Source organism: Branchiostoma floridae, chromosome 1 (assembly GCF_000003815.2).
Source record: "Branchiostoma floridae strain S238N-H82 chromosome 1, Bfl_VNyyK, whole genome shotgun sequence".
Classification (NCBI taxonomy): domain Eukaryota; kingdom Metazoa; phylum Chordata; class Leptocardii; order Amphioxiformes; family Branchiostomatidae; genus Branchiostoma; species Branchiostoma floridae.
The window spans coordinates 3,864,745-3,882,720 of NC_049979.1; the positions used below are offsets into that span (position 1 = coordinate 3,864,745).

The following is a 17,976-nucleotide window of genomic DNA, read 5'->3' on the forward strand; positions in this document are numbered from 1 at the left end:
ATTGCTGATGTCACACTTCTGGTCTGGATGAGAGACATTGGCTTTAGGTCACTTCAACTTGATAAGGATTAGTGCCATAGTGGACTGATTGAACGCTTGTTGGTTAGCTTGTGTACAGATATTAAGTTTTAAAATGTACCATAATGTTAACTACCGTCACAGATGAAACATTCGAGTAACAGAGAGAGACAGTTGTGATGGCAAACCACCAGTTTATTGGTGCTGGTAAATCAACAATTGACAACAGTTCTCCTCCTTACAGAGCTCCTACTCCAGAATTACCTTCAGTTCGAGTACATCATCGGTTTGCCAGGCATTATCTTTAAAATCTCTTAAAACGGAGAAACAAAAGCACGAGAAAACCTAAAAATTTCCACGTAGCTGCGATCATGTGCAAAATCTAATACTAGTACGCCGTGAGAACAAAATTGCTAGACTTATCGTTGATATACTTCATGAGTTTCTACATACGATTCCCTTAAAGTTATCTTTCTTCATCTTAATCTTCGATCAAAGACGATAAGGACATGCGAAACATGTAGTCAACATTCTAAGAAAGCCATTTCAGCACGACATTGCGGTCTTAATTCTCTCCAAACTGAGAAGCAAGCTTATTTCCTATTTACAACAGGTATTTCATCGACAAACAAACACCACCGGGTTCTATAATCACTAAACAATGAAGTGGCAAGACGTGTTATTTTCTTCTTCTCAGCTCAAATTTCTTACAGATCAAAACGAGTATGGAAGATACACGAACTAGAGAGTCTACGTAATTACATGGGTCGCCCGCAAGGGGCCCACAGACGTCACCGCGGAGGGTGGATGGAATGCACTACTGATCCCCACACCCGTGCTCATGGGGGACAGGGGGAGGGCTGTGTACCTAATACCTAAACCTGTACCTTAATACCTGTACCTGAACCAGCTTAAGCACAAACGGATACCATTTTTCTAGACTTAAGATAAGCAAAGAAAGTCCTGTCTCAAAGATTGACAATCCTGCCCTTGAGAATCAAGAAAGCTTGTAAATACTCATGTTCTGCGATAAGAATATGAAACCCCTGATAACTCACCACTAAAAAAGACTGACGGCTTGTGTATACTTCCTTATCTACAAAACAGGTCCAGGTCTGGTACTGGTATCTAAGCTGCTGTACTGATTGCTAAGGTACACAACCCGAGACGGAGGGTGTGATGGGGGGTCTAACGGGAAGAGCTGCTCCCGGAGCTCTGGTTGTAGTTGTAGTTGTAGTAGTTGGGGTACTGCTGTGTCTGCTGCCCCTGCTGATTCTGGTTCCCGTAGTACTGCTGGTATTGCTGATACTGAGGGGGAAAACACGGGGGGAGTTAACTTCACACAAACACTGCACAGCTTAGCTATTGCAGGTTTTCTATATTGTTACCAGTGGGCTCTTCCATAGCTAATGAGGGCGGCAAGAGGGGAAGAAAAAAGAGGAAAACCTATGGGAAGTTCGAATGTAAATATGGTTAGTCCGAAAGTACATTTAACATATGAGGGGGGCCGCAATGTCAAAATGATGTCCGTGTCCGGCACTGAAAGCTTTTCCACACCAGAAACTGAACCTGGCCTTTGGTTGTGGGTTGTGGTACATTAGCAAGGAATGTTAGCGGAGTCCTGGTGATGTGTGTTGTTGGGTGGTTGGGGCATAGCATAAAGAGTTAGGGTTAAGGTTGAAAGGTTGAGGTCAAGGTTGAAGGGTTGCAGTTACAAAACCTTTACCAACCTGTTGGTACTGCTGCTGGTACTGTTGATACTGTTGGTTGTAGTTCCCGCTGTAGCCCTGCTGGTTGTAACCGGACTGGTTGTAGTTCCCGTAACCTTGGTTGTAGTTCCCGTACCCAGACTGGTCGTACCCCTGCCAGACACACAACGGAAGCTTAGTTAGTTAATCAGACACGCACGCCGAGGACTGTGCTAGCTACCGGGGGACTGCCCACTCTACCGCACTTCCAAAAGGTCTCGACTTTGATCCGATTAACTCCAGTGGCTGCAACACAACGCAGAACGCCAGGGAATTCCTCCTGTCTTAACTCTACAACTACTTTTTATGAAGAAAAAAAAAGAGATAAAAAGTTTCCTTTCTAGATGGTGAGCTTAAACTAGTGACTAGGTGTTGTCTGGTCGGCAGCGTCAAAGTCGAGGCCTCTCCAGGACGCCCTGGGGGGTGGGGAAGTCTTAGATCTAACATTAGTGAACCGTCGTCCCCCCACGCGCGTGTGAAAGGTGCTGTGTTAGAGGCGACATTCTACAACTCACTACAGCAGTACAGGCATCAGCAGGCACTGGGAGGGGAGTGCTGTCGTCAGAGTAAGTTCCTCACACAGCAAGGTAAAAAAAGTTTTGTTTTCTCCAGCTGTACAGCATTAAGGATTACCAGGAAAGTTGCCACTCTTTTGGGGTGGTCCCGTTTGACACCATCATTAAGAATCCTGTCTGTGGTGGTCACCTGTCCACAAGTTATGTCTCTTGTATGGCTGTCTCCAGGACTGACTTTCCGTCCCGGGACAGAAATTTGCTTATTGGGACAGAAATGATAACAATTTTACCCCACCCGTCCCAAGGATGACAGGAAACAATTGAAAAGGTACTTTTGAAAGCTTAAAATGACATATTTAACCAGGAAAATCAAAAACGTGGGCTCTCAAACAATGGGTGGGACGGAAAAAAATTTTGAGCTGGAGACAGCCTTGGTCCCTTGAATGGTCTGCTTGGTCGGTATTGTTGGAAAAAGACAACAGTAACAAAATATGCTGTCAGCCATTTGTGATCTCCTAAGCCAGCGCTGCTGATGCCATGCTGTTGCTGATAAGCTATGGAGTTTGTGCTTTCTACAGACTACACCAGGCATGCATTAGCCGGCATGAACCCAAGGCTGACGATGACCAGTGAAAAACAGGACTGTGTCCAACCTGGGAGCCGTAGCCTTGCTGGCTGTAGCTCCCGTAGTTCGACGTGTCCGACGAGCCGCCCTACACAAACGGGAAAGGAAGATGCAACAAACACAACATGGTCAAAACCAGGAGAAACATCTGCCTTCTTCAGTCAAGCAAAAACCGCATGTCCGGCATGGAGGGCACCAAGCAGATGTTATACCAGCAAAATAAGCATTACAAACAAGCTTTCTTTCTCAAACCTTACCCTCACAGAATCAGGTCACATGGCTGCATGCTCTGGTTAACCACCACCGTTATCAGAACAAAATTTTCTGTCCCAACAACAGAAAATCTCACCCTTATCCAAAATTTAAGACCACCAGGAAAAATGCAGATGCCAAACACACACCAAGAACAAAAACACCTTTTAGTATCCATTTAGAAATGAAAACCATGTTAACCTTTATCGGGCCACAATAAAGTAACTAAGATACTTTCTTTTATCACCAGCTGTTTTTAAGCCACCATCTAACCTGATTCTGTGTGTAAGGTTTGTAAGTTAACAACTTGCTAACCAGGGAGAAGAAGACTTTTCCAGAAAAACTTACCCGGTTGTAACTGCCACCGCTGCTCTGGTTGTAGCGGTTGTACGAGCCACCGCCCTGGTTGTAGTTGCCGTTTCCATAGTTGCGGTCCCGGTTGTAGCCGCCCGACCCGTAGCTGCGGTCCCGGTTGTAACCGCCGCCGCCTAGATACGAGAAAACGCATATGAGGAAACTGGGAAACGGAAACTTTGCTTTGCTCTCCCATTCCTGAACTCCATTTACTGACAACCCTGCAAGAAAGCTGGAGGAGACTAGTTTGCGTTTGGTCAATCTACCAAGGGATCTCCGAGTTTATATGCTTGCTGAAAAGAAAATACAGATATAGATATATTTATATGTGTACAGATACATACTATGCCCCACGTGACATACCATACAACTGTAAGAACACGTACGGACACGTTACTGCCCTGGCGTCTACCATGCATTGCAGTTAGTGGCGTTGGGACTGTTTGCCAGTTCAGATGAGTAAAATCGTTAGGTAACGTGGTACAAACTGAGGCTGTGCACTGAACAGAGCGGCCAAAACGGTTGTATTTTGGCCGCGGACAGATGATTTGAAGATGTACCCTGGTTATATCGGCCTTGGCTATAAGATCTGCCTTTGTCGCGACTGCCCCATGAGTCGCGACCACCTCTGTCGCTTCGCTGTCTGTCACGATCACCTGGACGAAACATGAAACCATTCAGCGTCCCTTTGGTGCAACAAACTTTTACGTCACCATGGTGATCCAGCATTTACCTACACTCCACTATAACACACGTCAGCGGGACGATACACCGTCGTTACATACTCTCCTTCGTTCTTCTTAACTCCAAATCTTTCTAATATTACGTGATCTACGTTTGCCTATGTTGTTACACCACTACATGACCCTTACAACGTGCACCCCTGGAAGAAACACAATACGGCTGTTATGCCGCCTGGTGGCGACCCCTCACCTCGGTAGTTGTCGCGGTAACCGCCCTGGTTACGGTAGTTGTCAACGGTAACCACCACCGCCGCCTCCCCTCCAGTCGCGGCCGCCGCGGTATCCACCGCCTCCACCGTACCCGCCGCGACCGTAGCCGCCCCTCTGGTTCTGGCGGAACCTGTCAAAGCCACCTGGGGAGAGATGGAATAACGGCTACATGAAATTCATATACAGAACAGATAGATCACTTGACGATTCCTCAAGTCTTTTTTCATTGTAGCAATCAAATATAGCAGATTCACTGTGTCTTAGAATCCACATACAACGCACAGGTCGGGACTGCAGTGCGTATCAAAACCATACATACCAAACAGCAATGGCAATTTCATTTTTCTTTTGTTTTCAATATAGATCTGGCTACCATGGGCCACAACCCATTTGTTATTGCAAATATGAACAAGAGTAGCGGGAGTTGTCAGTATAAATGAAAACACTGTATATTGGTCAATGAGTTTTTGTCCTATTTTTACAACAATGATGCCTACGTTTCTGTGGGTAACAACTGAACATCATCAAAGTTTTTTATGCAGATACAAGCTACTGATAAGTTAACCCACCTGGCCGTCCGCCGCGCTGGTCCCGGAAGCGCTTGGGCGGGGGGCCGTACTTACGCCCCTCCTCGCGGTACGTGTCAACGAGCTTCTCAGCCTCTGCTTCTTGCAGCTCTATGTACTCCACAGTCTCGAACAGATCCCCAGTGTGGGGCAGGGTGAAGTTAGCTGTGGGGTGGGGAGAGAAGAGAGGAGACCCAAGTCAGCGTCAGCCTGGCGTAGGGCCCAGCGGCCCGCAGGCGACGTGGGGCAAGCCGCTGCGGCCGGTGGGCTCCGTCAAACACAGCAAACAGCCAAGAGGAGAAAAGCAGGGGGGGGGACAGACAGCGGGGAGGGGGGTTCCTATCTCTGGCTGACAGAAATGACAGCTTTAACCAAACATGTGTTAGCGATACCCTATCTGGACAAGAGGGGGAGACAGCACAATGAAGGATGGGTTGGCGGTTGGTTGGATGGGGTGAATAGATGGATGAATGAAGGAAGCGGGGAACAAACAGTTGGCATGTTTTTTGGGCACGCGGCCTTTTTCCTACCTTTCATTTCCAACACGGCTTCGTCTGGAACCTCCTTGCCCTCAACTGACGTACGCTTCTCACACCTTTTTTTGAATTCCTCATCGGTCGGCACTACTACGATAGCTTTGCGTTGGAAACCCTCAAAAGGGGTCATTTTTCGTCTCCTTGCTGACGCATACACATTAGTCTAGGCGATGGTGACAAGAGAAGGAATATTATTCAGCATTAGAAGAGTTCTCTGGAGCTCTGCAATGAATATGACATCCAAGACCATTAGTGATCATCAGGTAGGTACACAACAGTACGGTACGGGCTCTCTACCCCTCCCCATCCCCGCCCCGAGCGGCACGGCCGCTACTCTCCCCACTCACCTGCATCATGGCTACTTACCGCCTCATCCTCTTCTGTGACCAATCTTCCAGCTCTTGAAGCTACGCTAGCTAGCTAAGTCAAGTCCAGGGACCCAGTGTAAGGGGGCTTAGTTACTTCTCCTGTTGCAGTGGACAAACACATGTCTAACATCCAGTACTATGTCTCGTACTCTTGTACATAAGTCGGTCTTTCACAACAGCTCTGTTCACAATGTTGCTGATAGGTGTTCCATCAGTATTGTACTCTTCTACTAGCCATACATTAATTGAGAGGCCTATTTTGATACACTTGAATTGAGTAATCATCAGCACTTCTTCCATAACAAAAGTGAGGCTATTAAACTGCAGGTACAATACAAGGTCTCTGACAGTCCCTAACATGTAATTCTATATCTTACACACACATAGAAACAGTGGTGTATCTAACTCTTCACATATTGTAACAGTAGGTAGGGTGTAAACACAGAAACATAGCTATGACATGTAGCTCTTACAATCTAGTGGTAAGTGTTAACTACCTCTTACATGTATACATTTGTACATTTGTATTCATCCAAGTCTTATTGATTGATAACAATTTTTTTAACTTATCCTGGGTAACATCAAGATAGTCTTATTAGTACATACATTGACTTATTTCTGGACTCTTAGCCATAGCCAAGTCCTAAGGTACATTCTTACTCCTTCAGAACTAAATCGTAAAGTACTTTCTTACTTCATTGCACATGATCTTGACATGTCTTTACATGGGTCCCCTGGACTTTTCTTACGGACTTCTATCCAACTATAGACTATGGATTTAGCACTAGTTGTGGTATATCCTAGGCATTACTGCACCCTGACTGTCTGACTGACGGTAGGAAGAGGAAACCATACTCACCTCGGGACGACCCTGTATGGAGAGACTGAAGAGTAAGGAAGGCTCCACTCACCTGACACTTGTAAGAAAACTTCCAGCCAGTCTCCAAGACCTTGATCTTACCTTGATGCTGATCCAAGATGGTCTCTGTTTCTTATACTTACCTGGGGATCTTACCGTACTTACCTTGATTTCCAACCATTATATCCTGCTATGTAAAATCTACACACAGTATTTACTTATATGAAACAATTGTAACAAGCAGACTGTAAGCAAGGGAAGCTATACATTCTCTAGATTGTGTCAACAGTCTTACTTTGACTACTACTCCCCTTGTCACCACAGAATAAGCCTTATACATCATTACATGTCTTAAGGCACAACAATGAGACAATGCTTCTGAATATTCTTCTTATAGACAAAGTAACAGGTGACAAGTTCGTCTCTCAACTCAAGAAGGCCTCTGGGACAGCCCGATAGAAAACCAAGATGCCGCCTCAGCCTGAGTCAACGTCAGCAAAATAGGGTCGAAAGAGTCCTCAATGCCACACTTACATAGAGTAAGCTACAGTCCATTCTTACTTGCCCCCTTCTACACTTCCTATTCCTCCTTATACATAATGGCTACTTGCGCCTTACATTGGGTACTTAAATTGCACTTAAAGTCCTTGAGTGTTCCGTTCCGTAAGGCCAGAGATATCCGGGTCAATGCCTCCTGCGTCCAAGCAGTTCAATAAGTCAATATGTAAACCGGCGGCAAAATCCTTGAGCGTGCGTCCGTGGGCCTTGTTCTGCGGCGGCTGGGTGTACGTAAAACCCAGGCATTACTGAGTACATGGGTGCTGTCCAGCATGGGTCTATGCAGAACCCAGGTATTACTGAGTACATGGGTGCTTGTCCAGCATGGGTGTACCTAGAACCCAGGTGTTACTGAGTACATGGGTGCTGTCCCAACTGGGTCTATGCAGAACCCAGGTATTACTGAGTACATGGGTGCTTGTCCAGCATGGGTCTATGTAAAACCCAGGCTTTACTGGGTACATGGGTGCTTGTCCAGCATGGGTCTATGTAAAACCCAGGCTTTACTGGTTACATGGGTAACCTGAACCATTGAGCTGTTCAGTGCCAGGGGTTCCAGAGTTACGGCCATAAGCCATGTTTTCCTCCTAAAGCACTGTTTCACATGACAGTACATTTTTCCCCACTTACAGTACTTAGGGCATACCTAAACCTTCAGTAGGTTTTATCGTACCAAGCCTTATAGTAAGTACAGCTAACTGTGAGGCATTGAGGACAGTTTTGAGCAAGTTTCAGGGCAGCCTTGGCGGCACCTTGGGCACCCCCCCTGCTCCATACCCCCCCTGTACCGTACCTGGTCCAGGATGAAGTTGCGCTTCTTACGGCAGGCGATCTCGATGATCCTGTTCAGACACTTGGTGGCCGTCTGGATCAGGACGTCCCAACGCCCCGCGTAGTTCCGCTTACGGGGCAGGCCCATAACCTGAACAGGAATATTGGAGTCCAGTTAACAAACATATAATAACAATAACAGGCTTCAATCAAAGAGTGCTTTTTTTTTTCTTCTTTAAAATGTGTCAAAATGTGTCAAAATACTGCTACAACATAGACAAATCATGTGTTGAAGGCAGTACTGTTGGAGTGTTTCGTCTCATAGTGTCATGAGAAAGGACACTGTAAGATAGCGACACACACGTTTCTTTCTGCAGAGGGAACGCCATACAAGTAATAGGTACTGCTTGTCTGGAACTAGTTCTGCAATCAAAGAGTATACAATAGCAACCATCATTCAATGTTCACTAAATTTGAGTTTGTCTTCACATGCCCAATAAATTCAAGCCTCAGCGTACATACATCGTACTATCTTCCTGTTATACTGGCAAACATGTTCTTTCCAACACAAGTCCTTTGATTGTCAGGAGACGAAGCTCCAGTTACAATGCACTGACATTCGAATATGGAGCAAGGTATGTTCACACATGCCACACACACACTAACAGCACAAACACACCACAAACACACACACACACTCCCTCTCACACACATCACCACACCACACCAAGCCTTCTGCTCACCTTCATCTTATCCATGATGAAGTTGGTGCCCAGGATGTTGTACTTCTTCTCGGGGTTGCCCTTCATGTGGCTCTCCGCCCAGTACGTCTTCCCCGAGCCCGGCAGGCCCACCATCAGCAGCATCTGTACAGAACACAGGGCACATCACTCACTCCACACGCCCAGGGCGCACATGCATACACCAAGCCTGCTATAAGCCTGTTCATGGTTCCAACTTCGCATGCACCCCAAAATCCACCATGCGTACAATATGTCAATGGTGAAGGCCCCCTGAGACGAACCAAACATGCTTGGACACGAAACAAGCAAAGTCTGGACAACTGACAACAAGTGTTTACAACTTAGGGGCTTTCACCGTTGACATATTACCCACAATGCATTTTGCCAGGCACGCTGAGTTGGAACCGTGCACCACCTTACACCTGCACGGCCCCCAGCTCAGTAATACTAACCAACTGCACGTTTATAATTCCCACATTCTGGTGTCTTACATTCTTAGACTTAAGCCAGTTTGACTGTTTCCAGGTTCAAAATAGCACTTTGAGGCTCATCAGTAAGATGCAATGTTTTCTTCAAGGATTAAGACACTTCGTCTGATTTTTCTTTATCTTTAAGAGTCAAGAAGGTTTCTGATTCAACACATGCTGCTGTTAGCTTTACAGCAGTTCAGGATTTTACGTTTATTTTTCACGTTTTAAAAGTTTTAGGGGGAGAGGGGTTTGTCAAAGCTGCAGAAATGACAGAATGTACTGGTTGTTTTCTGGTAGTTACCTCAGGCCCGGTCGACTCCCCTGCAGTCTACAGAAGACAAAGAGAATGGTTCAAGTCCAGTCACACAAAACCGCCCACCGCCGCCGGAGGGGCGGCACAGCATCCGCTCCGTTTTACCAACAAATGCCAGAAATTTCAGAAATGGTCCTACTTTTTAGGCTCCGAGAGAATGTGATTTTTGCACAGCGAATTACGTGGTATTTCAGTTGCCGATTTTAAAAATGTTCCCCTTCCAACAAGGCTGGTAGACTTTCCACAACAATTGATACAAATGTTAACATTTTCCACAAGGGTTAAAGTTGACAGTGGCGCATCTGATGTTACCTCAGCGTCCTTCTTGGTCTCCGGCCCCTTGGTTCCTCTCACCCTCTCCTCCACAGCCACCTTCTCGATCAGCTCAAACCCTTCCTTCAGGGGGAACCAAGGCTCCTCCTGGGCAGGCACATAGAAACAAACACGTCTTAGAAATGACAAGACATGTAAACAGTTAGCTTACCAACAAATGTTTTCTACCAGCTCAAAACTGGGAAATTTTCCTTTCAACAAGTCAGACCTGGCAAAGATACTTCATGCAAAGTCAAGAACACAGAAAAAGACGAACACATATGCAGGCAAACCAAATACAATACAGCCAAACTTGTACCGCCTTTACCCAAGGACCACCTGGCAAACATGACCATTTTTTGGTCCCTCAGATAATTTTTTCCTATCAACCCAAGCATTAAGAATCCTGTCAGACAGTATAGAGACCACCTGTCCACATTGACCACTTTGTCCCTCACCGAGTGGTACTGTACTATACTCCACTTCCCCTGGGGGAAATAACACGAGCCCTGAAAGGTGTAGGAAGTTGAAATGGAGCAGCTGTGTCACACAGAACGGGACTTACCAGCTGTCCGAAGTTGAACTCCACGGACTGGTTCTTGCAGAGCACGTGCGGGAAGAGGGCGCGGTCCTCCATATCCTCCTCGATGACGAAGGCGTCGCCCTGGTCCTCCCCGTTCTTGGTGAAGGAGATGGTGGGCTGTTCCGCCGTGAAGTCCTGCAAGGGGCCAGAAAGTTTCCTTTTAGCACATTCCAAGTCAATCATTTTGATTTCAAATAGAAAAGATCTTAGTAATGTTCGTATTACTGAATCTTTAAAATTAAAAATGAAAATTGGAATATGTTGGTGGTGGAACACAGGATTTTGTTGTTTTCCACAACTAGTAAATCAATCATTTTTTTAAGAAATTATTTCAGATAAAAACATAAGTGTTACAATTTAAAACGTTAACTATATTTGAATTTTTATATTTGAAAGGCACAGAGTCCCAATTTTTCAATCTTGCATGTGTCACCACTACTTTGTTCTCAGTAGTTAAATCTGATGGTGTACTGTATGCCCAGGCAGGGTATGTAGCTTACCACATAGCAGCCCATCACGTCTCCGGCACCAAACCGCTCCCCGTAGTCGTTAAACTTGCAGGCAGTCGAGGATTTGGCCGTGCCTCCGTAACCGTAGGAGAACGGCTCCTCTCCTGTACAGGAAACAAACATTAGTGCTCAAACTCTCGGGTGCTGTGCATCTTCAAACTATTCACTCACTCTTGCACGTGGTGCATCAAGCCAAACAAGTTATAAATATTCACTTCAAATTTTCCACTGAGGCCTCTTCGCTGCAAAATCACTGCACCAGAAATGTGCAATTCCACTGTACTGTACAACTTGTAATGCAGCAAAAACCCTCCTTTGTCCTTTTACCATTAGATTTATGTAACATAAAATTTCAAGAACTTACAAATGTCTGTTGTTCCTTGTGTGTCCTTTATGCTATCATAACCAAGAGTTATCATTGTTTTTGTTTGTTTGCTTGTGTACTTACCCAGCTGGATACTGTAGAATATACTACTCCTAACCACAGGTTATCATTGTTTGTTTGTTTGTTTGTTTGTTTGCGTACTTACCCAGCTGGATACTGGAGAAGTCGATGGACCAGCCCACCCTGCTGACCACGGGGTCCGGCTCGTCCGTTGGGAGGTGCTTCACATCAAGGTCTTCCGTTATCTGTCAGAAGTAACAAACAAACAGCTGTTAACATCCACTGGTAACACTCTACCAAACAACAAACAACTGTTAACGTCCACCGACAGGACTGTACCAACGAACAAACAACTGTTTTCATCCACTGGTAGCACGGTACCAAACAACAAACAACTGTTTACATCCACTGACAGGGCTGTACCAAACAACAAACAACTGTTTACATCCACTGACAGGGCTGTACCAAACAACAAAACTGTTTACATCCACTGGTAGCACTGTACCAACAAACAAACAACTGTTTACATCCACTGGTAGCACTGTACCAAACAACAAACATCTATTTACATCCACTGGTAGCACTGTACAAACAAACACAACAGAGCAAACAGCACGGGCAACTGCTGTACAAAAAACATGGGCTAAATTAAAACAATCCTTGTACAGCTCATCCCTTCTTTATTCAGTTATCATAGTTTTAATGGGTCCTGTCCAGAGTCATGTCTACATAACAACCACTATACAGCCAGGGCTCGAAATTCATTTTGGGGTTAGGTGCACTGGTGCACCCAGCTTAAAATTTGTGGGTGCACCACTTAAATTTAAGTAATAACCTAATAATAAAACTTAGTTACAAGCTATCAAATTCTTAAACAAGTACCATGACAGAAATTTTTATTTTTTTATCTTTCTAACACTTAGATGTCAAGAATATGATGTATACTAGTATACTTTGATATCTTTACATACATAAACCTGAGAAAATAATTGGGTGCACAGCTCCAATATTGGGTGCACCTGGGTACACATGCACCCAGTATTTCGAGCCCTGACAGCTGATAACCGTTGTTCCTATACATCAGCTGAAAATGGCAATTATGTCTTGCTTTCAGGCTGTGGTAGTCTGTGGTTCACCTTACCTGACCCAATGTTTGTTGTCACTTGTATATCTGTTGCAATAGTTTGAATGTCTGAAGCTATCACACTTATATGCATGCCATATAGGTGAAATACACCTGTTCTCTCACCCCATGCAGGTGTTAATAAACTTAATAAAACCCACAGATACTGACCTTGACTTCGAAGCACACCTTGCCCGCCTTGACGCCCCAGGTGGCGCGCGCCCCGGCCCACAGGAACGCGAAGCCCTCCACGTTAAGCGGGTAACCCTTCAGACCGTCACGGGAGATCTTGAAGTGCAGATCAGAGTTGTCTGCCAGGGACAGAAAAGGAACATGTAACCACAACCTAAGAACTCAAAGTTTTAAATGTTTCCAGAACAGTTTGCCTGTTTGTCTTATCTTCATCAACCTTTCCAGATCAGAGTTGTCTACAGATGGACACAAAAATTACAGTTGTCAACCTTAGACTGAGTTATCTAAAGATACAAAACATCATGTTTGAATAATCTAAGAAATGGCAGTTCAAAATGTTTACAGATCAAGTTCTTACAGGCAGATGCAAAAATAACAGGTCAGCCCAATCTTAGACGAAACAGTTTTGGAATCTTGTTTCCATTTATCTTGAATCAGAGTTCTCTGCTGACAGATGCAAAATAAAATGTATGGAATGTCTTGGAAGAGACAGTGAATAAATTGTCGAACACAAACCTCTTGTACAGACAATTCTCCAGCCTAACCCTTGTCTGATGGATAACAACAGACAATAAACCAAATAGTAAGAGTACAATACCCCTGGGAGTAAAGGGTACTCACATTTGTCGAGAACGACGGTGTTCTCATCAATGTCATCCTCCTCTTCTTCAACTGGTGGCGGGCGAGGAGCTCTGGAAGACGGGAGGATGGAAAAAGCTGTTAGAACATTCCACAACCTCTAATACTGATCTACAGCAGTGTATGTGTGCAAAAGGCATGCATATACACTGTAAATTGTTTCTTCTGTGGTATCACATGTCTGTCTGACTCAGGGCTTTAGCCAGCGTCCGTTTTTCCGTCAATTGACGGAAATTTGCTGCGTGTGACGGAAAAAAATTTCAACCAATCCGTCAACCTTGACGGAAAAAAATCGTTGATTGAAGCAAGGAGGCCAAGTTGAAAAGAGGGAAGCTACGGCTTGGCCGGACGCCCGGACAGCCCATTGTCGGAAAGCCACACACTGTTTGTTTTGCTATTGTCATGATTGTTGACGATTGTGTGTCGGCACCCTTTCGCATACGATAATCTCATTAAAAACCCGTTTTTCAAGGTCTCACTCCAAGAACAGTGCATTCTACGAACTTTGTTTGGAATCTTGACACTCATCAAAACCTAACTTGTACGCTAGCGTGCCGGGGCTGGCCATACAAATTATTTTCGCTCGCCCAGCCGCGCCGCTTGCGACAACGCAAGGTGCCATTCGCAGCTAAACTGAACCGGCACATCATGCTATCCACAAATAGTTTGATCAAAAACATAATCTTTAGGATCTAAAATGTTGCACGGTTCTCTTCAGCGGGAATTTTGTTTTTGTTTTGACGAGAAAACGCTAAATTATTTTGCAGCGACACAGATGAGATACCCACGCCACGTTGTTGTTGGCACACTTCCGGGTTAATTGAACGCCAAAATTCCCCCAAATGCACCATAAATCCGTATATGAATGCATGTTTTCTCAAAAGAGTCTTTGACTAATTGTGTTCTTAACTAGAAAATTGTCGTGTAATAGAAGAATATAGCGTTCTCCTGCCTTTACAAATGTAACATTTTCAAACAAATAAAATATTTGAACGCTGGTGCGCGCGGTGCATCGTGGGTCGGTATCCATAGCTTTACCAATCAGAGCGCGGGATCTGAGGAGACGCCCCTCCAGATGTTACGATCAACCAATAAACAGTGCGTATTGAGAATATGTAATGTTAGATTTGCATACCCCGCGAGTTGATTTTAGCGCCGTGTTTTTGCGGGGAAAACGCAAAGAAACGATGTTTTACTGTTCACATTATTACAAAACGTCAGCGTGGTGTCATATTTTCTCCCAATGACAACATTTATATCGGACGAGGTAGACATTTTTGCAGTCAATGACGGAAATTTTTACGCGATGACGGAAAAAAAAAGATTCTTGACAGGAATTTTCCGTCAATGGGAATTGGCTGACGGAAAAAAATCTCGAGCTGGCTAAAGCCCTGGTCTGACTGTATTACATGTCTGATTACGACCGACTGTTCAACTGACCTTGCAACAATTTTAAAAAAAAATCTTTCTCAGTTCTACCTACTTTCTCCAGTTGTATAGTGAGTTTAACTGGGCAAGGTATTCAGAACATTCCTTGGCCAGCCAAACTCCTTATGCCACCGGTGGATCTGACTGGAGATTATCTACTAGCTGGTAAGGTGTCATGTCAGCCTGTAATACGAGTGAAAAGAAGGAGATAAAAGAGAAAGTGAGATGCGTCTCACCTGTAGTCATCCCTGTCATCCTGGTACTCCGCAGCGACCGCCTGGTCCACCTCCCGCTTCCTCTTCCGCTCCTCGTAGCTCATCACCTTCTGCTCGCCGCCCGTGCCCGGTGGTGCAGGCTCGCCCTCGCCGTCCCCGCCGGCCTCGTCGCCCTCCATGTAGTCCTGGTCATGGCCCTCCGAAACCTCGCCTGTACGGGACAGACACGGCGCAAAAAACGTTAGCGATCGCGGCAAGATTCTGACAACCGTCACCGACAGACACGGACCTTCCTCCCTGCTGGACATGTAGCAGCTGACCTGCGTCTTTAAGAACAGGTTTAGTGGCTAAGATGTGACATAGTTGGACGGGGACGTACACATAGGGTGGATATTGCACATGAGCCCACTGTACCTGTACCTGTGTAGGATGGCTGGGGGGTCACCTCGGGCTCGGTCGAGTCTGCGTTATCGTTCGTTTCCTGGGGTTCTTCCGCGGCAGTTTCCTGTTCCGCGGTAGTTTCTGGTTCCTGTTCCGCAGGCATTTCCTGATCTGCAGGTGTATCAGATTCCGCAGGTGTTTCGGATTCCACAGGTGTTTCCTGTGGCGCGACATCAGCTTCTGTTTGCTCCTTCTCTGCTGCATCTGAAGATGGGAGGTCACACAACACTCACTTTACTACTCGGGCACCCAACGGGAACTCACTGCGACCCTCTTCTTTTAGTAAGGGAAAGGTTATGAGCATAGGTATTACACTTGATGTCAATACTAGTGAGTAAAAACACTAACAGGACATTATTGCAAATAAAAAATTAATAACAAAAGACATAGAAAAAGTCCTGAACTGCATACAACAACATTAACTGGAGTTAGTAATTTTTTCACATGTGCATCCCTCAACAAGACAAAATTTACATTAAAATCTCTTATGCTGTCCCTGTGTCACTTTGTAACCTACTTGTAATGTCATTATCTATTGGTGTGATGCATCCACGACCATATCATGGCAATTGCATTAAGAGAACTTCTGGTGGCACTCAGCATTAATTATTTATCCCAAATGTGGCTACCTTTATCCATTAGTTCTGATTCTCATTTGTAGGACGTCTTGTTGCAGGTTTAATTGGGTAAAACACTTTAAGGGAACCATTGATGCAATGCAACTAAAGCTACCATTTACCACTGCTTTAAAACACAACTGTACTCCTTTGTTAGCAATCCTCTCATTGACCCCAGTGAGTGATCTTCTTCTTCTTCTTCTTGAGTGCCCTCAATCTTGAGGTAGATCTCAAACTGTGCTTGACATTTCTAAGTCTTGTAAGACTTGATACAGAAAATAAATACCTGATACATAGCACTGTCTTGTCTTTAACAGACAAAGTGATGGCATGGAATCTCTCCCCTTACATCTTCTAATTCTATCATGATTTTTATGTTCTTACTGCCTGCTCAAAAATCGATCCACGTCCTGACCCATTTCCAAGTTCCAACACCGCATGCTGTCATATTGATTTGCCATATAAAACCTGCACTGACCTAGTTTGTGTTCATAAACGGATATTTTTGCTTACAACGCAGCACCAGCCGCAGACCTTCTCTTTTATAATCTCAAGTATTTACTTACAGAGACAACCAAATCATTACAAAAGAACTTACCATTGAAACATGATTAGCCTTTATCTACTCTATCTGTAATAGTGATTATATATGCTACCTTTCTTTAGATTCTATACCCTATCATGGGGCGAGTTTCATTTTTTCATATCTATCTCATCTGATAATAATTATCTTGTCTTATTTCCTTGCATCTCCAAATGCACCAAACACCAACAGCCCTGCCCCCTCCCCATGGTTCCCACCCAGCGCATAAATTTGTGACCCTTTGTTTGCGTGGTTCTGCTGTCCATGTGCATGTGCTACTGTTATGCAAACTAGACATCGGCGAAAGGAAAAAATGCATTGCATTATACCCCAAACTACAATTTACCTGGCTCAAAATGGACATAACTAGCCAAGCGTTACATGAACCAGTACCCCTGGCACCTCTGTGTTACGGATACAAAGTGTTTGTGCCATGTGTTACGGCGCGTCGGCTGATTTTTCACGCCGGCCCGCCTCGCCCGGGGCCTTTGTCCGGCGTGGGTTGCAGACACCACGCTTTGTCTAGGCGGTAAAAGACGCCAACACCACACCACAACTGCACACAAACCAACCAACAAAACGACGCGTTCCTACCTTCTCCCCACTGTTCCTGCTGCTGCTCTTCCTCTGCAGCGGCCTGGGGTTCCTCCTGGAACTGCTCGAACCCGCCCTGCTGCTCTTCGGCAGCCCCGGCGTCACCGCCAGCCTCCATGCTTTCCTCCTGGTACTGCTGCTGCTGTAGCGCTTCGGGCTCGGCCGCCGCCGGTTCTTCCTCCTGCTCCTCCTCCCCTCCGCCTTCTTCCTCGTACTCCTCCGAGCCTTCCTCCGACTCTCCCGCTTCCTCTGCTTCCTCCACCTCCTCCTCTTCCCCGCCCGGTCCCGGAGCAGTCTCCAGAGAAGCCTCCACAGCTAGCGCCTCCTGCAAACGTTCCACAAGCTGAGCTTTCAGACCTTTGGATTCCAAGCCGCGCGCGTCTAACTCGGCCTTTAACTCGGCCACCTTCATCTTAGCCGGGTTCAGGGACATGCTGAGGCAGACTTAGACACGGTTACAAACTAAAAACGTGCAGAATCGGTACAAAACGGTGCAAATCTGTCAGAAATTCCGAAAATAAAGTCTCTCCCTGTTTGCCTCGTGACCAGAATCTGCAACAAGAAGCCGAGAAAATGGCGGACTGAGCTGCGATTACCCCCCGCAATGAACTTAATTGCTGTCTCGCGCCTTTTCATTGGCTGATTTTGCCGCGCTAAGTCACATGGTCGTGCAATCAACCAATCATATTTCCCGTTAAACCTAGGC

The 17,976-nt window shown here is 45.5% G+C and overlaps 1 protein-coding gene across 1 annotated transcript; it reads right to left on the reverse strand.

Moving 5' to 3' along the window:
* Positions 1–187: 187 nt before the first annotated feature.
* LOC118424190 (heterogeneous nuclear ribonucleoprotein U-like protein 1) lies at positions 188–17,870 on the reverse strand. Its single transcript, XM_035832730.1, has 21 exons — positions 17,271–17,870; positions 15,450–15,680; positions 15,057–15,246; positions 13,375–13,445; positions 12,733–12,872; positions 11,584–11,683; positions 11,045–11,157; positions 10,527–10,679; positions 9,962–10,069; positions 9,638–9,664; positions 8,867–8,989; positions 8,146–8,274; positions 5,562–5,730; positions 5,035–5,196; positions 4,963–4,979; positions 4,446–4,608; positions 4,073–4,168; positions 3,507–3,646; positions 2,935–2,994; positions 1,749–1,880; positions 188–1,326 (listed from the first exon to the last, which is right to left on the reverse strand). The coding sequence occupies exons 1-21, from the start codon at positions 17,701–17,703 to the stop codon at positions 1,207–1,209; spliced, it is 2,877 nt and encodes a 958-aa protein (XP_035688623.1). The 5' UTR covers positions 17,704–17,870; the 3' UTR covers positions 188–1,206.
* Positions 17,871–17,976: the final 106 nt, after the last annotated feature.

Excerpts from the sequence above, each read along its gene's own strand:
- LOC118424190 (XM_035832730.1), bottom strand. The coding sequence starts at position 17,703 with ATGTCCCTGAACCCGGCTAAGATGAAGGTGGCCGAGTTAAAGGCCGAG. Across the intron at positions 13,446-15,056 it reads GATGACAGGGATGACTACAG|AGCTCCTCGCCCGCCACCAG; the intron begins GTGAGACGCATC and ends CCCGTCTTCCAG. Across the intron at positions 8,275-8,866 it reads TCATCATGGATAAGATGAAG|GTTATGGGCCTGCCCCGTAA; the intron begins GTGAGCAGAAGG and ends ATTCCTGTTCAG.